This window comes from Corvus brachyrhynchos, unplaced genomic scaffold (assembly GCF_000691975.1).
Source record: "Corvus brachyrhynchos isolate BGI_N302 unplaced genomic scaffold, ASM69197v1 scaffold317, whole genome shotgun sequence".
Lineage (NCBI taxonomy): Eukaryota > Metazoa > Chordata > Aves > Passeriformes > Corvidae > Corvus > Corvus brachyrhynchos.
In genome coordinates, this window is record NW_008239295.1 from 614,087 (window position 1) to 639,302 (window position 25,216).

The 25,216-nt window shown below is 41.6% G+C and overlaps 1 protein-coding gene and 1 long non-coding RNA gene across 2 annotated transcripts in view; one reads left to right on the forward strand and one right to left on the reverse strand.

Moving 5' to 3' along the window:
* The window catches only part of LOC108448261, a 35,502-nt gene that overhangs the window by 4,908 nt on the left and 5,378 nt on the right, over window positions 1-25,216 (forward strand). The gene's annotated exons all lie outside the window — the stretch shown is intronic.
* The window catches only part of NTF3 (neurotrophin 3), a 49,094-nt gene continuing 30,477 nt past the window's right edge, over window positions 6,600-25,216 (reverse strand). Inside the window, exon 2 of the mRNA XM_008638546.2 lies at window positions 6,600-10,320. Coding sequence (XP_008636768.1) covers window positions 9,526-10,320 — 795 coding nt within the window. The 3' untranslated portion in view covers window positions 6,600-9,525. The remainder of the gene's footprint in view (window positions 10,321-25,216) is intronic.

Sequence of the window (25,216 nt, forward strand, 5' to 3'; positions counted from 1 at the left end):
TGAGGTGGCCACGATATCTTCACCCCAGGTCTAAAGCTGTTCCCACAGTTATCCACAGAGTGACCTTTTCCCCTGGAATTTCCAGTTATCTCTACATGTAACTGACTGCCCTTTCCCCAGCACCCTGGGCAGGCAGTTGCATTCAAGTCCAGCTGAATGACTTTTTCAAGGAAGAATTTGTGAAGTGCTGCCAAACGCTTTACTGCTAATTTTGTGCTTTGATTTCTAAAAACAATGAATGATCAGTTTTATTTGGTGTGTTCTCTTCATCACCCTTTAAATCCATGGCATTTTATTAACCATGGTTCAATTATCAAGCACATAACTCAAGACCCACTAGAAATTTTTTGAAGCTTTTTGCAAACTTCCATGGTCTTTGGATCAACTCTTAAATGCTTGCAGATTATCTTTTGTACTTCTTTTATCCTGGGATTTTAAAGCAAAATTTATAGGATGGGAACTAAGAGGCTCGATCATCTTATTGTTCCATTTGGGATTTTTTTTAGTGAACAACTATAAGTTCCAGGAATAAAATCACTAATGAACCCTATTATTACCCTGATCCCTAAAAACATTTGAACATGTGCTCAGCTTTAAGTGTCAGGTTAATCTTACCAACTTCTTGACAGCTCTTTTCCCTTTATAATTGGACATGAACTTAAGGGCTATTTTGGATCAAGACTTGTGCAAGGAGTTAGAGTGAATTAAATCCACTTCAGTGTAGACTGAACTATGGAACTGGCTCTCAGTAAATCCTGATTGCGGTTTTGGGGTTTTTTTGGGTTGCTTTTGAGAATGGATCTATAAACCACTCCTACAGACACCATTAGCAGAGATCCACTAAATGATTTAAGAATTAAAATCACCCTGACAGCAGAATTTCAGCTCAAGCTATTGTATTTCACTTTGTTGGGAAAGGAATGGATTTTGCAAGGCAGAGGGGGATGAACCCTGTGAGGGGAAAAAAAACCCAATTACTGCTATTATCAAAGGTTAGCTGATTTCCCCCCTAAGTTTACAAACTTTTGGATATTGTTTTCCCTCATTTTCTGCTTTTCTCTCCTAAAGTTGTATTTTTGTTTAAGCTGCAGTTCTGGCTTTCCAGTGAATTTCTTGATATCAGCTTTTGTGTTCTTTTCTATATTTACACCTCTTGAGCTGTAGCTCTTTGCTCATGGAGCCTGCACTGTTCCCACTGAGCAAGTCATTGCTTGGGGCAATGGAATATTCAGTAAACACTTAATGGAAGAATGGATGACCTCAGGGCTGACAGAAGTGGACACTTCAGATTATGTTTAGACACTGTAAAATCTCTGGTATTTATGAAGATTTTATGGAAAAGCGGATGAAGAGAAAAATCTCAAGGAAATTTTCCTAGCCATGAAGTCAAGCTGTATTTGCAAACTGAGGCATTATTGAAGGCTGGTAAAGGCTTCAAAACTCAGGATGTGATGCTTAACCAGGAGCAATCATTTCAGTTTATTTCAGGTTGTAGTTCTGGAATGTTTCTAATGTAGTAAAAGTTATCATGCTAGTTATGCTCAAGGATAACTACTGAAAAATGCCTGGGAAAGCCCAAACCATGAAGTTTTAATTGGTGAATTAAAAAGAAACTCACTTGGGCACCACTTTTCAGCAGGTCTGGGATCTTTGTCTTTGCTCCAAATAAGCTGCTGTTGCCTAAAGCAGTTTTGTTTCTGCCCGAGAGCACCTTCACTGAGCCTGTACTGTGCACATGCTACCTTCATCTCCCAGTTTTCTTGTACTGGCAATAGTTATGGATTTCAGAATTTAATTCTGAATGCCAGTACCTGCACATCTAACTTTGACTTCTCATCACTTCTTCAAACAAAACCAGGCCACTGAAGTTCCATCTGAAGCAAGAATCAGAGTTGATTTTAAATTCTCGGCATCGTGGTTCTCAGGGAAGACTGTTTCCTTGGTGGCATGGAAAGCCCCTGGGGTTTGCCTGGTGAGCTGCATTGAATCAGTCTGAGATCTGTCAACAATATCCCTCCGTGCAGGGCAGACGTAATTTAAAGCATGGAAGTGTAGGTATACCCTATAATTTAGCACATTAAATAATTCCATCGGCATCCATCACGGAGCTACACAGGCAGCAGCTACTTGGCACACAGAAATTGAGAGTCTGAGCTCGTACAGAGCCCACCACCTGCTTTCAAATGTCACAGATGTAATTCCAAGCTTTATTGTATCAGTAAAAACTGGGACTAATCCCACTGAAGTCAGACATTAAACCTGCATGAGATCAGAACAAAGCTCAGTATTTATTAATTGTATGTGTGACTTAGACACTTTCCACTATTCACATCATTTTTTCCTGTACATTTTGGATGCAAATAAACTGTTCAAGAGCAAATACTGCTAAAAAAATCCCACCAGATTTTGCCTTTCATTTTGTGTGAACGAGGTCCAGACCATTGCAGCATTGCCTTGATATTTCTTAAATTTGGTTTCTGAAATGGCACTTTGGATCCTTCTGTTTGAGATCCCGTGGAGGGAGATGAAGGGCCATCCCAGGATCAGCCTCTGGGATGATGGAGGTGTCCTTGTGCTGCCTTTGCCTGGCTGTTGTGAATAGGGAAGTGCATTCCGCAGCTATTCTGTCACTGCTCTCCCTTTTTCTGCCACTGACACCCTCAAGTCTCCCTGGCATTTAGAAAAAGAGAGGAAGGAGCCACAGGGATTTCTGAGCTCCTCTCCTCAATCCAGTCTCAGTACTGAGGTGCTTTGCATTGTCACTCACATGCAAATTCTCCCTGAAACAGGAAACTTCACCACATAATTTTGTAGCAGGGAAAATAGGTCACTGAAAAACTCTACTCAATGAGAATTTCCTCTAAGTTCTATTCTCCAGCGCCCTCATATCCCTCTGAGAAAATTACAGGCAGCAGGCCCTTTCTCAGAAACCCGTATCTTCCATTTCTGTGGAAAAAAAAAAATTAAAAAAGCCATGGGAGTCTGAGACAAAACTGTTCCCATGAGAACTCCCTTTTGCATAATTGCTGTTATCTGATTATGGTGGGAGAAGGGGTTTTTTTCACCTTTACCCTGGCCTAGGACAAGTACCATGTCCTGACGCCAAGTCTCAGGAATCCAAGATTATTGACCTAGGGAATAAGTGCCTCTGAGTCAGATCCTGAGATCAGGAGGATCCTGTTGGCTGCATTTTCTGTGTTTGAGGGATCTAGCCTTCCAGGAGGCAATGTAATAATTACTGCCCATCCATCTCCCACTTTTTCTTGCCATCAGCTCTCCAGCTGAGCAGATTCTACCTCCTAAAGTCTTCAAACATGTGATAGCATGGCATAGACACTGTGACTGTGGCAGCTGAGCTCTCACTCTCTGCAGAAAAAAATTCCTTCCTAGTAGTTTTATCCTTAGGACATAAATTCAGGAATCATGCTCGGACCTGAGATTTGGCTCATCTATTGGGGTTATTCTGAATGCTCTGTCAGCAGCGTGGAAATGAGTAAATTTCTGTTTTCTGGATTTAATGGGAATCACACTGAGTAGATTTGTGCAATAACAAAGATTACAAAAATTATGCTCCGTGTGAGCAGTCGGCTGTGTCACATACAAATTTGACTTGAGATATTTGTAATAACTTGACAAAAGCTGTCATTTGATATTTTAAAACATATTTAATCTCTGAGCCTGAGAAGCTGATTCTGTCATTTTCACATGTTTGTTTTCACTCTCTGCTGTACAAGTGTGGGACTTATAGCTCTCACATTGCTCAGCAGCTTTAGAGCCACGTTTCTGCTTCATTATCCACAAAGACTGCACACCACAAACCTCTACAAGCACTAAGTTGAGGTGGTTACTTTACAAAATATGGTGTGTAAAGCAAAACCAAGATTTATATTAAAATTCCTCTCTGAGACACTGAGAACATAAATAAAAATCGACAGAGGTTATTTGCAGTGCTAGACACAGTATTTTGCCACATACTTCCATTTACAGGGTTTTTTCTTTTGTAAATTGCTGCTAAATATATGTGTACTGGTCATACCAGACAGTTCAAAACTTATTTTAAAACCTAAATCCCTGGAACTAGACAAAGTAATGAGCAATTTTTATGAACTCATGTTAAAAACTTGGCTTGTTTTTTGTGGTGAATAATGCCTCCAACTTGGGCTTCCCCTCGTGCATTCAGTTTGGGTTTAGTACCATCTGAGCCAAATTTTGCCCTCACTTAACAGCTTCATAGCCCTGAGTGCTGAAAACAGGGGCTGCAGAGGGTAATTGAGAGCAAAGCTTCATCATTTGTGCTCAGTGAGCGTGGTTAATTCCTCATCAACACAGGGGGATTAACTCCAATTAATAGAGGTTCATTTTGCTTTTGAATTACTGCTACAGATGATCTGATGGCATTTATTTAACCCTTATCATGGCAGCGAAGAGCCTTTCATCTGATGTTACAGTTGAACAGCTGAATTCTCCCTCACTTTGCGAAATCTCTGCATGATGTTTGCCACCCAACAGCTCCGACTCCCTGTATTTTTCAGCACTTCCTTTGCTTTCCTCACACCCTCCACAGGAATATTTTTGCTTAGAGGAAAGGACTGTGCTACCTGCCTCCTTAACAGCCTCTCCTGGATGAATTAGCTGGTCTATCAATGATTCTGTCTGCTCTCTGTGACACAGGTGAAGAGTGACAATGTGCTGTATTTTGGAGAGCGTCAACACTGCAACCACAGCAACCTTTTACAGAAGTTATACCCAGATTCACAGAAGGCATGCTTCTGTGAGCTGAGAAATTGTCCTCCTGCCAAAGATCATCCCTGGAAGTGCTCAAGGACAGGTTGAATGTGGCTCTGAGCAACCTGATCTGGGGGAAGGTGTCCCTGCCCATGGCAGGGGGGTTGGAATGAGATAATCTTTAAGGTCATTCCCAACCCAAACCATTCGAGGATATCCTGGGCATCTGAACCCTTGGACATGCAGAAAGCAACCCTTGGTCACCAGCCCTTGATCATGCAACTCAAGACTGAAATCAGAGCAGATGTGTGAAGGTGGATGCAAAGACAGCACAGGACTGCCTTGCTCTCTCTTTGCTCCTTGGCTGTTGTGTACACAGCCACTTCTCAATCAGCCTGGTCATGATCTCACCTAATTGTGTGGGTAAGAGCTCCAAAATAGGACCCTGTGATCAAAATGTCAGGAAACATGAGGTCAAGACATCAAAAGGCCAGTTCCGTGGCTAAAGTATGGCTTTCAGGTGCCGCTGGCTTCAAAGCTCAGCCCTAAAACAGAGGAGAAATCTATATTTGGGGACGTTCACGCAAAGCATTACCGCTTGTTGTTCATCAGAGGTGCCAAAGCAACTAGAGATTACCAAAAGCAAACAATCAAAAAAACAACTCAAAGGGAAAAAAAAAAAAAAAAAAAGAAAAGAAAGAAAATTATCCAGCTCATGAATGTAATGAGCTTCAGGAAAAGAAATACTCCTTTTTTTCTTTTCCCCACAGAGATTAGTTAAATCATTAAACTAGGGATGTCATGGCTGAGCTCTGCAATCACCTGCCCAGGACCGCAGGGACCCACAGTGGTAGCGAGTGGCCGACTTTCCCGGGAAAGTTTTTTGTTATCCTCGTATTGCTTGGGTTTTTTACACCACATCTGTGCTTGCTTCGTCATTCTGCCATCTGCTGTAACAAAATACAGACAAAGCATTTCAGAGAACAAACCCCTCCACACTTTAAAATGCTCCAAGCCAGAGCACAGCCTTTTACTTCTCACAAGCTGTAGTGCTTATTATCCTATCCTCCTCCTCTTCCTCCTCCCCCTGCCCCACATCCATGATGAATTACACACGCTTACCAAGCATGGAGAACACAGAATCCCATTGCTTTTGCCACAATGTTTCTATTAAATGAAATGAATGTTCCTGTGCTTGACTTCACTGTGCAAACACATTCGCCGAGAGGTCAGAAATAGCAGGTCGTTATCATGAAATTTTTAATTTTGAAACTCCCAATCAGGCTCGTTTCCTGTTTGGTATTGTCTGCAGATACACAATGCAAAAGCCTCGGGTTGCTAAAGAATTGAAATAACAGAGTATGAGCAGACTGGTTTTGAGCACACACTCTGTAAAGTCCAGTCAAAGTTTCTTCCTGGTGCAGCCGCACAAATCTCTTGGTAGCAGTAAACTCTCTGCACAGACTTCATTCCTGAACACATGTTCAAAGGTGATAAAATAAATGCAGATGGTTTCCCAAAACCTCGGTGGAGCATTTCTTGCTGTTACTAAATGGACTGGAAAAAACTAGGGGAGAAAAGTGGAGAAAATACAGTTTGACACAGACAGGCAATTTCAGAATAGCATTCAATCATTTGGGAGAAAATCTAAATAAAATGTGTGTTTATAATGATCTATTGGCAAAACAATATTGACAGAGCATCTGAGCTGCCTAATGGAAGTGATTTTTAGAATGCTTAAATTAAACTGGCATTGAGAGCTGAATATTTGCTTAATTATTTAACATGAACCAAATAGAAGTCAGATAGGAATTTTAAATCCATTGTGCCATGACCAAAGTTGACAATAAAACCATCCCCAGCTACAGTGAAAAGAAAATTAGACCTTAACAAATTTATTACAGGCTTTGTTTACAAACTTGTTACAAAATTATACAGCATCTTATGCGTACACAGGATTTACAGGAACGCGTTACTGATGTGTGGGATTGCTTTGCTCTCTGGTCGACATCTGCAGGTTTTTCTTTGCTTGGCGCCTGATCCAGCTTCCACTGGAGAAGGTGAGATTTTTTTTCCCATTGACTTTAGTGGAAGCTGGATCAGATCCAGGGGGTAACACTTCCGCTCATTGTTTTCCTGGGGTGGGAAAGAGGCAGCCGTTCTAATAACCGTACACACCATGCTCTGTTCTCATCTCATGTGTTTCAGATGACAGGCATATTTAGTCTGAGACATTTTTGCTGGCTGCTTGTAAAATACTTGTTAAAGTCAAGAGTCAAAGACCAGTTCCTGTTACTGGATTTACAGTGGAAAATGACAAATAGCTTTCTTTGAACCTTTAAAGAATGAACCTCCCTTGATTTTCAGTGAGCAGAAATAAAGGCATTAGAATCAACTCCGATGTTGTTAACATTGTTATAAAGCTACATTTTCTTCCCTGTGTTCAGTAGATTTTTTCTGGATTTACAGTGATGTAAACAAAAGTGACATCCACGCTGCAGGAACAAGGTAGTTTCTGATTAATGGGATTCCACCAAGCTAAATTGGTCTTCTTACCTCCTCTTCTCACATGGAGATCGACCTATGTGGCACACTGAAAAAAGGAGATCTCTAAAGTTAGCGATCCATGACAATATCAGCTCTCAGTTGATCCCAGCATCTGCAGATGATCTTTATTTGGAAAGTCAGGGTGTAAAACCAAGCTTTTAATTTACAAAAAAAAATCCAGCAGGACAGAACTCTGAAAAATATGCTTATTCCGCCAAGCCAAAAAGATTAGTTAAAACTTAAACTTTCCTACCAGGAAAAGAAGTAAAATCTCTGTGGGGTTGGGTTTTTTTTAAATGTTTGCCAAGAAATGAGAAATATTCTAATCAGATCTATCAGATACCGGGTTCCTTGTTACATTACATCCTCTCGTTTTAATGACTGCCTTGGTATTGAACCTCTGAAGTTGCTATTGCTCGAAGCAAAGTTAGGATTTAGTGCTGCGAGGTGATGATATTTCCTGTGAGGTAAATACCCTGGCCTCACGCTGAAAGTTGAGATGATTCTCAAAAGCTTTGCTTCTGGCCTCCTCTGAAGAAAATACCCACGAGCTCCAACCTGGCTTTCCAAGACACAGCTATTCCAGAGCTTGGCCTCAAGGCAAGCTGTCCCGCTCCCTGGTGATTTTATGCTGTGCAGCACTCTCTGTAAGGGATTAGGGGAGACCTCACAGCTTGCTGTCTTTCATGGACTGTTGCATGTTTGAAACTGGTTTTCCAGGAGTGAAAGCTCTACAAGCAAATGTATCCTGCAACCTTGTGTTTGAGGCTCTGATCTCATTTTCATTCGTGATGCTGAACACGCTACGGCAGTGAAAGCTGTAGCTGTAAAACCCTCAGAAAATAACTGAGAGTAAAACTTTTCAAATAGCTGGTACTTTCCAGCCCTGGCTGTGGGTTGGGTCTCTCTGGACACAGATAATCTGCAGCCCAATCTGAATTCTGTTCCTAGCCATGAACTCTCATTTACTTCATGGGAGTGGGATCCCATCCAGGGCATTGCACAGCTAATGTGTAATGGGCCATCTCTTCAAGTAGTGTCTTTATTCCTGTCCCCAGTGGAGCTACATGACAATCCAAAGAAGAGTTTGAGGTAAATACATGCTAGCACATTTGTCTGTCCTAAGCAACAACTCATCAGCTTAATTGAGGAACTTCAGGATAACTACTGACTTCATGGATTTTAGCCACCATTCATTTCATGTTCCTGTGAAAGGTACCAGATTTCTCGAGCAGTTCAACACATTTTTCCCCCTGGGAAAGATGGAGAATGGATTGCTGAGGAGAAGGAAGCCTTCATATGGGCATGTGGCTTTGATATCTACACCAGGATATCGTATCTTTCTTTACTACAATTTGAAAGCCAAGGGCTCTTTTAAGGTTAAGACACCACCAGCTTTGTTTCTAATTTAAAAACTCAGACAGAGAGGAATGATCCAACAATGCAAGCAGAAGATAATTGATTTGTGTGAGGAGGAAGAGGCTGATCACAACAAACCATCTTTTATGTATTATATTAATGATCATTTTAGATCATTAGTTCTTGGCTTCAGTAAGTTCTTGGCTACAAATATTTCAGATTTTTTTCATATTTTTTCAGTGATGCACTGGCAGCATTAGAAACAGTTGCAAAACAAATGTGCTTCCAAAACACAAAAGGATGATCCTGGATTACTAGCAGCCATTCTGAAATGCTAACAGAGGGAAAATGGTCATTTCACCGGCAGAGCTGGCATAATACACAGAAACTTTATTTTAGGGCTACCTGATGCCTGTAAATTTGACATCGTCTGCAGGCTACAACAGGTATTTTGGTCCATTTTTCTTTTTGGTGGTGAGGAGTCAATGCTGTGGATCTAATTAAATATGAACATATAGAGCAGGGAATATAAATATGTACACAACTCTTGGCATTGAACTGATTTTTAACAAGTTTACTAAATGACAGTCACTGGTTTGACAATACTGAATGAAAAATACTGATTTTACACAGATTTTACAGGAAGGTTACGGTATGCTGCCGACAAGCAGTGTCACAAACATAGTCTTAAAAAAAACCCCCGGAGTTGGCCACAGCAGAGGCACACACCCTTTGCTCTTGTTTATTGAGAGAGAAAGCTTATATACTGTAGATTTGCTGAAGTTTAATAAATAAGGTCAACTTATAATATATATAAAACAATATAAACATTTATATGCTACATGCATATCATATAATTTAAAGTAATAATTTATATAGCAAAGAGATGCAGATCTATGTTCTTCCTATTTTCCTGGACAAGGCGCACACGCAGGAGGTGTCTATCCTTATCCACCTCCAGCCCACCAGTTTGTTGTTTTCTGAAGTCAGTGCTCTGACATAAGTTTGGGATGTCTTGCATTGGGAGTTCCAGTGCTTGTCATCAATGCCACGGCAGCCGTTTTTTACAGGCTTGGCCTCTTTACACCTCGTTTCGTAAAAGTATTGCTTAACCGGAGAGTTGCCTGTTTTAATTTCTCCCAGAACAGTCACCTGGTGTCCCCTAATGTCGATGGCAGAGGATTTGTCCGTGACCCACAAACTTTCACTGTCACAAACGGAGTATTCCCCCCGGTGGCCCTTGTGCTCCGCGTACCTCTTCCGCCGGGAGGTTCTGTTCACCACCACGGAATTCCCGATGTAATCCTCCATGAGGTACAGTGGCGGCGGCTCCAGCGGCGTGTTGTCACTCAGGAGGACTCGGGGCGAGTTGTAGCGTCTCTGCTGCCTTAAGAGATCTGTATCCACTGAGATAACTGGCTGGAAGTCTGATTTCACATTTTCCTCTCCGTCCATGTCTTGCTGAGTGTCTGTTTTCTGCACCGTGTTTTGATAGTTTTCCTTAATGTCTACCATCTGCTTAGAAAGCTTGTTTTTTAAAATGTCTGCCTGAATGAGTTTAATAATAAGAGAATTTATCGAATCTTCTGGCAAGCTCCTTTGATCCATGTTGGAAGACTGGATGCCACGAAGGTAAGCGAGAAATATCACATAAAACAAGATGGACATCACCTTGTTCACCTGTAAGATCTGCAAAGAAGAAGAAAGTCAACGTTAAAACAATCCAAGAGGGAGGTTTGCTAGAGGCTGTAAACATAAAAATTGGGATTCTTTTTAGTAACATCTGTGTCTTTAAAGATACATATATAGAGATATAGAAACACAGGCTGTGTGTTTCTTTGCAGATACTATTTGTTATACTTAATGAGTGCAACTCTCTTCTGAATTTCTTTTCAATATTTCACCTATATTTTAGGCCTTGCCTTTCCTCTTTCCATGCATAGTGGTATATATATCAGTTAAGCTATTTCTCTGCAGAGGTAGGTAGTTCTTGGTATAGTCTGGCCAGGGCTTGGCAGCAGAGAGAGGCCAAGTTACTTCCACAGAGTTTATTCCACAGAGAAGTTTAGTTTCAAAATTGCAGGATCATGCACAGTAGAAAACTGTATCACGGTGTAAGATGAAAAAGTTCTGACGTTGCTAAATGTTGTCAGGTTTTGTGTGCTGAGATCTCTCAGATCCATCAAATTCTTATTTATCAAATGTCTTGTGTTTAATGTTACCATAAGAAGGAAATAAATCCAGTGTTTCAATAGTGCTTTTGTTCTCTTTCTCTCTCTGGTAAGGGAAAGAGCTCTGGAAGGAAAATGATGCAGTCAGGTCAGAGAGTGGTGATTAGGCCTCTATGATACATGTGGGGGAATGCAGATGGACCCCCAGACCATGTTGTAGGGGTTGTTTTCAGGATTGGGGACTGTTTTTTTGGTGGTTTTTAAAGAAGTTACTTCGTTACATTTATACAAGGTGAAACAAAACTGACACCAATTAGAAATATTCAAGGATAGATTGAGGACATCTCTCTCCTCACCACCCCCTAAAATGGAAAAACCTTGTTCAAAGATAGTATTTTGAAAACCATTCCTAAAAGTGCGCTGCTTCTTCGTACTTTGCCATGTACTGCTCTATGTGGACTCCTGTGGTCTCTTTCTAATTCTACCTCCTGTCCATCTTCTAGAAATCTCATTTGTCACTTCTTTTTAAGCCTTTCTGTCATTTTGTTTGTGTAGCTGAGAGCCATGAGCAACTGTCCAGGGAGGTGTTTCTTCTCCTTGTGTATTTGGACACCTATACGTTTGGTATTTGCATTTATATTTAAATGAAATCAATTATCAGTGTAAAACACTAAGTGATGAAAGCAGACCATTCACTTCAGAGCACACCTGTTTATAAACTTGCTGCACAAGTAGAGGATTGAGGGAGAAAACACAAAACTCATCTTAGAGCACCCTCATAGTCTGTGATAAACCCTGACTGTAGTACTGCTTCAAGTGACTCAGGGAAGCCTTGGATTTGATTTTCCTGCTCTGCAAACACATCCAGCACGTGTCAGAGACCTCTAGCACTCTGGGATAAAGGCACAGAGTCACAGACTGTGGGACAGATGGAGTTGGAAGGATCCTTAGGACATCATCTAGGCCAATCTCACTGCTCACAGCAGAATCAGCCAGGGCAGCTTGCAGAGCTCTGCCTACTCAGGTTTAGAATATCTCCATGGATGGAGACTCCACAACCCTCTAGACAACCTGTGCTGGTGTTTGACCACCTTTAAACTTAAAAAAGAATAAAAAATTCATGTACCAGCAGTATTTCCCAAACCTCAGTTTGTTCCCATTGCCTCTTGTCCTTTCATGGACAACTCTGAGTAGAGCCTGGCTCCATCTTTATTACTCCCTACTGTGAGGTATTTCTACACTTCAGTAAAATCCCCCTGGGACTTCTCTTCTGCAGCATGAACAGTCCCAGCTCTCTCAGCTTCTCCTCCTAGCACAGTTACCCCAATCCTTAATAATTTTCATGGATTCGCTCCTGTACTAAGGAGCCCAGAACTGGACACAGCACTCAAGATGTGCTTCACCAGTGCTGAGATGAGGGGAAGGATCCCCTCCTTCGACACTGTGAGTACTCTGTGTTTTTCCCAGGAGAAACAGTGGAAATATCAGACCTCCTGAACAGAAAATTTTCCACTTAAAAAAAAATCACCATTTTCTGTTTAAGAAGGCAAAGGAAAAAAAGAAGAAAAAATCTTTTACCATACAACCTTCTATCCACTCTAAACAAAACTCCTTTTTGCAAGATTGAGTCCCCACTTCATAGTTTGGAACTGCAGCAAAATTAGAGCTACCCTCTGTGGATGTGTGAGCTGTCCTTTTATGGACAAGAAATGTGTTTTCTCCATTCTCAGTTTGTCACAGTATGAGTTCACCTAAATCTAGACTGTTGCTTGCAGCAATGTTTTGCTTTTGGGGGGGAAAAAAAATCGAAGATGTTCAGTTACCATACAATTACTGTCATACCTAAATAAATACTAACTTAATGTAGATGGATCTCAGAGCCCAGACCCTTCTGGATAAAAAATTGCCGTGCAATTTTTCCTTCCCTCAGCATAGGATTTGCTTTTAAAAACAGTAAAAATATTATTAAACAGATGTCATTGAGCAGATTTCTCGCAGCACCCGGAATCCACACACGGGGTAACACACGAACCCACAGGATGGTGAGCAAAGCTCTGACAAGGCTCAGCTCAAAAGCCAGAAGCATTATTCATGCCAACATGCAGCTGCATGCAATCACTGCTCTGCTCAGTCTCAAAACTAAGTGGCACTAGCAAAATACACAAGTTGGAGCAGGTGATGAGGTGGGAAAAGTAAGGCTGGAGTTCCTGCAGGCTCTAATGTCGTGCTGCATGCAAAAAGGAAGGGCTGGGGACCTGAGAGTTGGAGCAGCTAAAATGAGCTATTTTTCTTCTCTGTGGAGGAACCCCATTAATGGGAAAAATGATGAGAAGTATTTTCCTGAACTTCATGTGAAATGTCTTATGGATTTGGTGGGAAAGATGTTAACTTTGAATTTCAAGCTGTAGTTTGATTTATGCTTCACAAATTATTTGCTGCACAAGTGAAAAGGTTTCAGAACAAATCTTTATATTTTTCTGGGTGCAAAACTTAGAGTGAAAACACAAAGGCTTGGTGAGATTACAGTTTTCAGGGAGTTCCTCCAACCTAGGAAGTTCGTAAGTGCTGTTCAGAAGTTCCAGTCCATGACCAAAAATTCTCAGGCTCTCCATAAAGTCCAGAACCTCAGAGTGTGTCTAAGGCACTATTCTAGGTAGGAGAAACGGATGTTTTTGGGAAACTGCAACTGGTTTATGGCCTTGGCTGAAATCTGGTTACAAGACACATTAAAAGTATATTTGTTTGCAGGTCTGGCGAGTATTGCATTTGATGAATGGCTCTTTGCCCAAAATGGAATGTTGTGCCTGTCTGAACTGCGGATAATTTGAAATTTATTTGGCGTGCGTGTTGTTAAATCCGTAAAAAGGAGAGGAACATGTAAAACATTAAAATGTTTATCTTTTCATATTTTCAAAGCAAATAATTCTGGTGTTTCTGGCCATGCCTCCAGAAGTTCCACAATGCAATTCACAAAGCAGAACAAGTGCTTACTTAGCGCAGCCCAGTGAGTAAATTATCTATAGAGGGGACTTGGATTGGAGGAAAGATTTCAACACACGTGTCCTGTCTGAGGGAAGACTGACTCAAATTCCAGGTTCCTGGGGGCACAGGATTGTGTGGATGTAAACAGAAACTACTTCAGCACAAGCAGCTCTGTTTTTGGCCTTTTGGAGAATGGTATAAAAATTCCCCCAAGAATTCAATCCATCACATGACTTTTTCCTTCTTTTTTTTTTTTTTTTTTTTTTTTTTTTTTAATTTAGATGATTCATTTCAGGTAAAAAAATTTTGTCCAAACTAAAATTTTTCTTGGTTAGCTGATGTTAGCAAGATATTTTTGTTGTTCTTCATGGCTCTTCTTGGAATTTTCCACATGTAAATTCCCGACAAAAGTTCATTTTGGCTGTGTTTGTGGCTAGTTTGCACTAAGCAAGTTTGACTTGGGGATCATTGACATTTGTGGCACAGAGGGGAAAAGCACACAGCACAGAAAAGAAAAGCTCATGCATTGCAAAGCTGGTTGATCTCCCAGCTGTGGCTTAGATTTACTCTATTTTAATGGTTTGTATTCCTGCCTATCACTGCAGTTTTAGCAGGGTATTAATGCTATCTGAGCTAGGTGGCTCAGGGAAGGTCTAAATTTAGGAGAAGTAAATAAGCTTACCTCTTCCTTCCTGTGATAAATTCAATCCCTAACAAACTCTGGCAAATCACTTTCTGCCCTTTTCAGACTCACCACTTTATGTAGTAGTGAAAATTTTTGTTTGGTTTTATTTGTAGTGTTTTAAAAATTATGTGTATTGCTTTATTTTGGTCAGTAGCTGAACATTCTACACAGGGAAGGAGCGAAACATCATTTAAAATGTTCTGCAGAAAGCATGAAATCCTAGTACTGTGAGAGACTGCCCAAGTATTTACTTGTAAGCCATTGCTAAGAGGAACTGGAATAGAAGGAAGAGTGACTGCTGAGTTTTACATTCAGCATTGTAATACCCCACATGATTTATGTAAGTCAGCTTGAAGTGTTTGGCACTTTCTAAAAAATTTAGGAGCAGCTTCTGTTCTTCAGACCGAGCAGCTAATGATCCTTTGTGGTGGCTGACAGCTTTTCCAGGCTTTTACCAAAGAGGACAGTGTAATTATTGTCATTGTTTGCTGAGCACTGCTTTCACAACCTCCCAAGCCATGGATTGCCCCGTTGACTCCCTCTCCCTAATAATTATATTGGGAAGAAATGCAGCCCTCGTCCTCTGTGCTTTGGGGGACATGGGAAAGGTACAGAACAAGGAAAGCATTCTGAATGTTCAAAAATATGGGAATGTGAAATGACTGCATCTGAAAATTAGCACTGCATTTCAGAACAGTGATGGACTGTTTGTACAATATGGATTTATGAAGGTAGATTGCAGCAGAATGCTGAATGTGCCTGAAGACACGGTGACCCTCCTGAACACTTCCACTTCTCAGGATACGGAAATTTCAACACATACAGATCGAAGCTAAAGATTTCGCAAGAGATGGGTCCTCTTAAAAGCTGAAGAATTCAGAGACAAAATGAAGTGGGACCACGTGATGGCAGCCCTAAGTGTTAACCCTCCCTTCCTGAGGGCCAACCAAACTGGAACATGGAGTGAAGGGATTTGAAACTAATCCATTCCTCTGGCATACGGTCAGGGGAGCGCAGCCACACATCTGAGGGGGAGCCCACCAAAGTTTGTTCATCTCTGCAGCAGTTCAGAGGTGTATTAATCAATTTACTCAAGGCTATTTTCAAAAGAGAAGACACATCTGAGCCCCAGTAGCCTCCAGTGAATGGTATATGCCTAATTTCTTATGGAAATAGAGTTCAGCCCACAGAGTCACTGACATTTCCTTTTCCTCTTCAAATGACTGGCTGAGCAAAGCACAGCAGGACAACTGCTCACCTGAGCATGTAAAACTCCTCTGCACTTTGGACCAACCCACAAAGCTGTGGGGGTGACCATGACCCTACTGTTTGTTGGGGGAAGTTTTCCCAACATATGAAACATCTTCCTGAAGGCCAGTTTTGTGATAACACATCTGCTGCAAGGAGCACGCTGTGGTCTGAACAGTCAGATGAGCTGTGTAGAGTCATCCAGGTGATTGCAATGGCAGGTGTGTGTCTACATTTGATCCTTGAACAGATACATCTGTATTTTTTTTTGGAGATCAAGATGAGGCTGCTGTACACATACTTGCCTGACTCCAAGACAAAGGTCAGGAGCAGTTCCTCTGTGCTTACCTCACTCTTTGGAACAGCAGCTGCTTCTCACACCTTGTGCACAGTTAATTCTGTCAGGTTTTGGCCCTACACCTCCCTCCCCCGCCACCAACACCAGGGCACTTGAGAGCTCCCCGGAGACATTTGGCACTCCCCAGCATCCTCTCACAATCCCACTGGGGAACTGGACTATTAATAATGTCCAGTACCATATCAGCAGTCCCAGCTACATCCCCAGGTCTAGAATCAGCTATAGGAGTAGGCAGGCTTTTCTCAGTCACAGCAAGGTCCTTTTCCGTTCCCATTCCTTCCCTCAGTGACATTTTTGTGACACAGTTACGTGTTTACACCTGTCTGTCTATGCCCTGATTGCCGTGGTATCATTTTGCATTAAGCTGTTGACTGATTAATCTGTGTATTGAGGCGGTCAGAACAAGGGGTTTGAAGGCTTGGATCCCAATTTCCCTGGTGTGTTGGAAGAGATTTGTCAAGTCAAAATGTCTGTTTGTTACTTTCTATATCTGCAGAGGAAGGAACTCTATGGAATAGTCACAGGGTTTTATTACTCTAGGTATATACCCTGACATCCTTTGGGTTCTTCTGCATGTAGCTGGCTGATTTTCCTCTACTGAGAGAACAAAGGCTGGGAGGTTTGGGCTTGTTCAGCCTGGAAAAGAAAAGGCTTTGGGGTGACCTCATTGTGGCCTTGCAGTGCCTGAAGGGAGCCCACAGGAAAGATGGAGAGAGACTCTTGGCAAGGGCCTGGAGTGACAGGACAAGGGGCAATGGCTTCACACTGACAGAGAGCAGGTTTAGATGGGATATTAGAGAGACATTCTTCCCTGTGAGGGTGGTGAGGCCCTGGCACAGGTTGTCCAGAGAAGCTGTGGCTGCCCCATCCGTGGCAGTGTTGAAGGATGGGGCTCTGGACAACCTGGTTTAGTGGAAGGTGTCCCTGCCCACAGCAGGGGTTGGGACTGGCGGATCTTTAATGTCTCTTCCAAGCCAGGGCACTCTGTGGTTCTCGCATTACTGATATTGGAGCAATCCATAAGTATTTATCTTGGTTATTACTGACAAAGTAGGAGTACTGTCATTGTTCCCATTTTAAAAGACCTGAAATTGGAATACACAGAAATCAGCTGATATTTGCAAGGTCAGACAGGTTGGGGTTTTCATGTTGTACTGGCTGGATCAGGGAAGCCCACCTGCAATGCTGTTTGAAAGTTTGATCAATCAATGAAAAGCATGAAATTCAGGGAAATGAAGCCAATGCCATCCCAGGTGAGCAGTCAGCCCCATCTTAGTCACAACAAAGAGATAAATCTGTAGTGGGGTAAATAATTTCCACAAAAGCTGAAGTATTTCTTCATATTATTCACTGCTTAAGTCTGAAAACTGCCCAAAGTACAAAGAAATCTAAGGGTCATGTTCATAGCTGAATAAACAGCTTGACTTGCCTGGACCTGTGCTAATTTTCCAAAAAGCAGAAGATTTGCCCAGATCTTTGCACTTGCATGTTTTTTCTTCAGAAGTAATTTGCAAACAGAAGAATAGAAAGCTCCAGAGGTAGTGGAGTGGTAGTCGATAATTTAAACTGGTAAACTGTGTGTTAGCTAATCTTTTCATTACTGTTTGTTAATAGCAGTAGAGATAAGCAGCAAACAAATTAAGTTTGCAGCTGAATTTGGAGGGGATGCAAACAGCAGTAAACGAAGAGAAATACAGTCTCTGCTGAAGAGATGGAAAAATAAAATATTGGCAGAAAATTACAAAATGGAAGCTGAAGTAGAAATTAAAAGCTCTTGTGCTGGGGGAATATTGGTATTGAGCTGTGATATACATAGAGGAAAAGAAACTTAGAAAGGAGCAGTACCTGATCAGACCCAGCAATGTTCTAGAACGTTGGAAAAGCACAGTATTAGATAAATGCAAATACGAGGGCATTTCATTGCACAGTTGGAAGGGAATTGCTGCTTCTTGTAGCACAGAAGTAAAATTGGGAAAGCTGCTTGAAAATTGGAAGGTATTGTCACACAAAAAGAAAATCAGGAAAGAGAAGCAAAAATGGCTGAAAGGGTTGTAAAACTGACCTTTGAGGAAATTGCCGTGAAGGTGCAAGCCTTTGCCTTGCGCTGGCAGAAAGGGCATGACAGAAAACTCAGGGCAAAGATCTGGAAAGTGTTGGGGAAAGGGAACATTTGCTTTAGGGTGGGGCAAAGGAGTGCAATCAGGAACACTGGGATTAAGCTGAGGAAAGGGAAGTTAGGCCAATCATCAAAAGCAGTTTTCAAGCTCTGCAAGATGTTTGTAACAAACCCAAAGCCACACCAAAGAGGCCTGGGTTTCGTGTTTCCTCGCAGCACTGAAACTCCATCTAAGTCTTCTCTTGAAACAGTTTGAAGATCCATTAACCTTTCAAGTCAACCTGGACTTAGTTTGGCTCAACCAGGGCTGATTAATTGTTTTGTATTAAAGTCAGGCAGTAGCTGCAGTTCGTCTTATTTTCGTCAGAGAGAGGCTTTGAGGGCTTAAGTTGTCCATAATTAAAGCTGAGAGCAGCCTTCCAGATGAAACTTCTTTCACCTCCCCACAATTCTGAAGGGTTCAAGCCTGGCCTTGTAACAGATTGTCCTGATTGTTCTATTTAAAAATGCCAGAGGAGGGTTTTGTTTAATTTGTTTAATTTGGTAGCAGGAGGAGAAGGGAAAGCACCTCTCAGATTATCAGAATTTTATCCCTCTCCTGTTAGGCTTTGAAAGAGCAGCCTCCTGGAGACCATGTGATGCTGGATGATCTGACAAGTTTTTACATTTACATTGCCACTGAACAACTCAATATTTTAGAAAAAAAAATAGGAAAAAAAAATTTTAAACCACTACTTGTAAGTTTTTATGATATTAGGAAACTCGAAGGGAAAACTGTTTTCAGCTTTGAATTTCAATACATTATTTTGCAGGATTTTGCATTGAAAGCAAAAGACTTTCTTCTATTTTATTATGGTTTAGAAGCTCCAAACATCATCTTCTGTCTTTTCTAATACCTTCCAATTTCTTTTTTCTTTTGTGAACTATGGAAAACAGTGAAATGAAGCAGAGAGAATAAAGCAAGGGCTGCAAATTCAAAAGTGTTAGTCTCATTATGAAAAATCTTGTATTCCTAAGCCTAATTTATGGATACAGACAGGACTTGCACCCACAAGGAAAGAGAAATTTGGGCAATATATGGACTGCTAGTTAGAAATGAAATGAGCTTTTGTTTGTGTAGAATTAAAATAGATCCTAAAGTTAACCTGAGATATTTCTGTCATTAAAATAAAATAAAAAGGTATTTATTTGTTTTTCTGAGAGCTCTGCTGTGACCCTTGAACACAGATGTTTGCACTGAGCATACAGAATCACTGAATCACAAAATCATTAAGGTTGGAAAAGACCTTTAAGAGCATCGGGTCCAACTTGTTACTGACAACCACTTTGTCACCCAGCCCAGAGCACTGAGTGCCACATGCCATCATTCCTTGGACACTTCCAGAGGTGGGGACTCCAAACCTCCCTGGGCAGCCCCTTCCCATGTTGAGATTGTTTAGAAGGAGCAGCATTGCTGCTCTGGAGTTTGTCCCAAGCACTGAGCCTTGCCAGGGAAGACCGGCTTCATTTCACCCAAAACTGCACCTGTGTTTGCTTTTCCAAAGCCCACGACTCCAGGTTTCCCTGAATCCATGCAGAAATCCATCCATGACCACTCTGTGACTCAAAAGCTGCTCTCTGAATTGCCTCTCCCTATTCCTCAAAGATTCACAACCCCCCCCCCCCCCCCAGATTAAAAAGTCTTGTTAGGCTTGCAGGTGCAACTTATCTGATGCGGTGTTCTTTAAAAAAGGATCCCAGACCTGATCCAAATATTTTAAAATCAGCATTAATTGGACAAAGCTTTTGCACAGTAAGGGAGGCAGGGAATGACAACGTGACTAAATACAGCTGTTTGATCTTTATTTTAACATACACACAGGATGCAACTGAATTGTTTCCATCAGGATGGTAGTGAGACATTAGCACTGCTGTGTATAATTAAGGTCTTTTCCATGCCCTTTGCACAGGTGCAGTAGCTTGCTCACAACCAGCTTAAGGTGATGTTTTTAAATTCATTCTCAGAGAAAAAGGAGTCTTGTATTTCTGATAAAACACAAGTGTTTTGGTGGGGGGAAAGGTTAGAAGTTTGCTTCTTTGCAAAAGGTGTCAGACTTTAAAAAGAGCTTTGTACTGGAAGAGCTTGTCTGTTCCGACCAGTTAAATAAGCTGATTACTAGGAGAAATCACCTCTACCTACAACTTCTCTCAGTGAAATCATGAGGGCTCTTCTAGAACTGCTCCCAGGTGCACAGTGAGACCTTCAGGTCCTTCTTATGGAGAAGAGCTCACAAATACAATGTGTGCCCATGACAGGCTTGTGTTTTTTCCCTTTGCATCTGAATCTTTCAAAAAACTATTGCTCATTTAGAGAACAAAAGTCATCCTGCTAATTGGCATTAGTTTACAGCAAATTGTTTACACGTAGGCCTGTCCTGAGGGTAAGGACTGTTCTGGCAAATCCAGCTCCTCTGCATTTTTTTCCTGGTAAAAATCTGCCTGAAGAGGAACTTTTCTTGGGAGTCCCCCAGTTCACAGATGTGCATGTGGATAAAATTTCCAGCATGCAATTATTCTCGAGACACGTTCCAGTTTTAACTCTCAGTTCACACTTTGCCATGAGTTTGACTATATTTGGGGATTAATGCTCCAGGGTGGCGAGAGTATTGTGGTCCCAGTCTAGCAGAATATCTGATTTTTGAGTCTGTGAGTTGCCCTGCTGCAGTGCAGACTGTTCACACATTCAGCTCAGGGTTGAATTAGCTCTGCTAATTTGCATCCAGTGTCTGATCATTTGGAAATTACAGTCTCTAGAAGCCTTTCCAAAGTCAAAACAGGATTTCTGCGTTCTCCCATTATACTAATGCAAGCTCTGCACCTCTGCCAGGTCCAAAATCCATCTGAAAATGGCCTTGGTTTTTGGAAACCATGGTGGTTTTTCTTATCTTTCAATCCAGATGCCATATTGCTGTTGACACACAATGCCTTCCCTGCTCCCCCTTGCCAACAATCCTTGAAAGGGGAGTTTTAGGGCTGGGAGTACTTTAACACATGTTGTCTCTCACCAAGCATATGATCTCCAGATATTTGACAGAAAAGCAAAGTCTTAAACTGGGCATGTGAGGAAAGCAAATGAGATGTACCACAGCTGGCCTTACCTCTCATACAGTCAGTAACTTGTATGGCTTTTTAGAAAATCCTTTCTTACTGAAGAAATTCTGGTTATGAGAAAGATTATATTCTAGAAGGGCAGGATTGAAGTAATTCTCAGGGTATGAGAAGTAGGAATGGAAAGAGTAATTTTTTAGCAGACTTCTGGTTGCCCCTTTTTCAGATGTACACTTTATACATATCACAAAAGAGTCCTACTCTCATCTAACCACCCCAAAATTCACAGAATCACAGAGTCATGGAACTGTTTGGGTTGGAAGGGAGCTCAAGGATCATTTAGTTCCAACCCCTCTGCGAACAGAGGGTAAGAGAGGGATGCTGTTTTACAGTTTGGAAAGTGAAACCCAGGTAGGTTGTGTGACTTTTCCTAAGTTATGCAAACCAAAGCTCACGTGGGAAGAAAATGGGACAATGGGCCTTCAGTTCTTTCTCTCATGAGGTCTGGACTGGTCTAGGTTAGTTTTACACCAGGGATTAGCTTCTTCCTTCAGCTTTTTCCCTGGGCTCTGCTGGCCTTAACCAAAGCTGGCCAAAATCAGAAGTAGTTCCATGCCATATTGCTTCCTACTGAGGTGGTAGAAAAGGGAAACAGTCCTTACTCAAGTGAAGTCAGAAGTAACTGTGAAGCAAGCAGAGGGAGGAAAAAGGATGTGGAAAGCATTGCCAAAGGTGTCTGTGGCTGGCTCATGCGCAACATCTCAGGTGCCTTGAGGAATTAAGAATAACTTGGAATGAGCTTTAAAAAAGGATCAAGCCAATGTAAATCGGCTGTAACAGTTCAGTAGTTTTCCCCAGGAACCAACAAAACAACCAAGGGAAGGATTTTTAATTCTGCACATAGGAAAAGCCTGGTCCTAGACTTCAATTTGCACAGTAGAAATCCCTGATTAAAAAGGAGCCAAACACTGTTGTGCTTCAGGAAGTAGGAGAATTAGGGATGCTTACTTTGGACGGTGGTGTAACTTTACAGCCTATACGAGGGGAGATGCACAGCTGCATCTCCCCAGGAGCGGGGAACTGAATATATTGTGAGTCAGTCACAGTTCCTCCCTATCTTCCCTCCACCACCACTTGCACTCCCTTTGCTCTGCTACAAAAGTCAATTACTTCATCCTCATTTTTTTCTTCCCCCTTTTTTGTATTTTTTTTTTTTTTTTCTTCATGGAGCAGTTTACTCTCCCATGCTCCCAGCCAGCTCTTTTGGCGAGCGAGGAAGCAGAGTGGGGTGAAGCTTGGGCTCTCTGCACTTCTGTCATCTCAGCATCCCCTCTCCACCCACTTCCTCTCAGCAGGGAGTATTGGGTGAGCAGTCCCTGCTCCTCTGGCTGCAGGAAGAGTTGCTCTGAGCAAGCTGAGCTTGAACAGCCATGGGAGAAAAGCTGGGGAAGAGGGGGGGGACAATCCTCCCTTCCTTTTGCATTCCTGACTAGGTACCAACACTGTCAATGTGTGGTGAGTAGCAAGTGCATCCTGTGCAAATTCTGAGGTAAAGGCATGTGTTCAAACGAGGTAGGACATTACCAGTGCTGGAAAACTGGGGAGCATATTCCCTGAAACCTGTGAAGGACCTTCCTAACCTGCTCGCAGTCTGTTACCAGAAAATATGGAAAGGAGCCCATTGCAAAAACAAAACAAAGCAATCACATCCTTAGGAACTTTGGGGAGGCAAACATATGGGGGAGCTCTTTATAAAAGGTGAGAGGTCAGTCAATATCTTGGGATAACTGCATGTAAAGGGGATAAAAACTTCTCAGGCCTTTTTGACAGTGGGAACACAAAGAGCTTTGCTGAGCTACATGCAGGAGCAAAGGGCTTTTTTGATGGAAGGCAGCTTTTCCTGTGGCTGGAACTGATGGGAAGCATGCACATATTCAGGAGATATCTCCTGTGCCCTCCCAGGAAACGACAAAACCCCCCACAAGCCTCTTTTCTGTGCTGTGCTCCCATCATCTCACCCTAAACCAACATCTCTGGGCTGAGATCACCTCAAACCTCAGAAATTTCTTCCTTGACAGTGTCATGAAGGCCTTGTCATCATTTATATGCGGGTACAGTTTGGGATGTCAAACCTTCAGTATAGCTTTGATTGAGCTATAGGTGAGAGGAAAGCAGAAGAGAACCTGGCAGGTCAAGCCTGGGGGATTCAGACTGTCTGGACCATGGAACTCAAGGGCATGTGCAGAGGTTGGGTTTACAAGCAAAATACTTTGCTAGAGTCATCCAGCAAGATAAGACACATATTTTTAGACTGTTAGAAATTAGGGAAAATTGCAAAGGACATTTATTCCCATTTTAAATTATTAAATGGTATTATGCTTGGAGAGAGTTGTGTATATGCAGCTCTTAAAAATTAATACTTGAAGCCAAATTCTGCTTTTGGTCACGCAGAAAGCAGGCGACTGCAGACTGAGTTGCATAAAACTGAGGTCATATTCTGGCATAAAGTTTGAGCTGGCTTGGTTTTGTCTTCAGCTAGTGTCAGTACTGGTAAGCTGTTATGAGGAAATCCAATAGGGAATGGGTCAGGTGTTAATGCTCACAATCAGCATGATTCCAAATAAACTGGAGGAATTTAAGAAACAATGCTGTGTCTTCTGCTTAAAAGTTGCTTGTATAGACTTAAAATAATTCTATAGACTTAAAATAACTCAACTCTGTAGACTTGTGTGGTGCTACTTCGGCTTTACCTGGATGGAGAAAGTGGGACTGTTTTTGGAAGATCTTTCCGGGGAAGATCTCTAACAATATTGAAAAAAGGAATATACAAATATCTGAACAACAAGCTGGTAAAACAAAATTATCTTCCTGTCCTGTTGTCTGTGCTCTATCACCAAGCTGAAGCTAAGATCAGCATTTCTTCAAATTCTTTCCTTTTCCTTAAATTTGGGAATAATATTGAGCCAAATAAATGAAGCTGGTTGTTCTGGTCTACAGCTATGTGGAGGACAAAAAATAGCATTACTGTGAGAAAGGAGACTAGTTTGTCTACATTCTAACAGAAGAAATGCCTTTAATGGAGGTATCACTCCACAAAAATGTATTGTAACTTTATTGCTTTCCTCCTAACCTGCAACTTTTGGTGAAAAAGAGAGTTTTATGCACGGTATAAAGACAATGAATGATCTCTCAATTTTCTTTAATTTGTTTCTAACTGAAGAGAAATTTTCATGCTACGGTAAGGTCTCAGGTTCAAGATTTGAAATTGAAGTTCTGGATTAATGTTCAGTATTTTCCTTCAGGAGACAGAATCTGAGATACCTAGCAGGGAGGCTGAGGAACAGCTTGTTCAAGGACTGTTCTGTACTGAAAAGTCTTCACTTATAAAGCTCCTTGTGAAAGCAGAAGACAATACAAAAAAATGAAGGTTTTTAAACCATTACAATTGAACCTGGAGAACATAGCCCTTAAAATGTTATTAGCTCTTGTCCTTTGTGTTCTTGGAAGGCAAAATTGCAGCCCAATGAGAAATAGAACAAACTAAACCCCACAGACGCCATTATTAGGAAGGTGGAAAGAAGAATAAATAATTCTTATCATCATTTCCCTTCGGAACACAGGCAGTGGTTGACTCCCCTAAATAAATACACAAATAAATAGGAATTTCATTCCTTTTGAAGCTTCCATGGTTGTAAATTTCCTTATGGAGTGCCCTGTCATTTTCTTTCCTGAAACCATTCATGCTCCCTGCTTTAGTTGTAACATGTTCCATATGTCACACCGCCTTCGTACGAAACAGTTTAGACTCAACTCTCCTTTCATCCCCCTGACCTAATTTTAAGGTCTTACTGCTGTGGAGGACTAATCTGGAGTGGTTTGAGCAGACCGTCCTATTTTATAAATGCCATTTAACACACCACAACTTTTTTCCCCCTTTT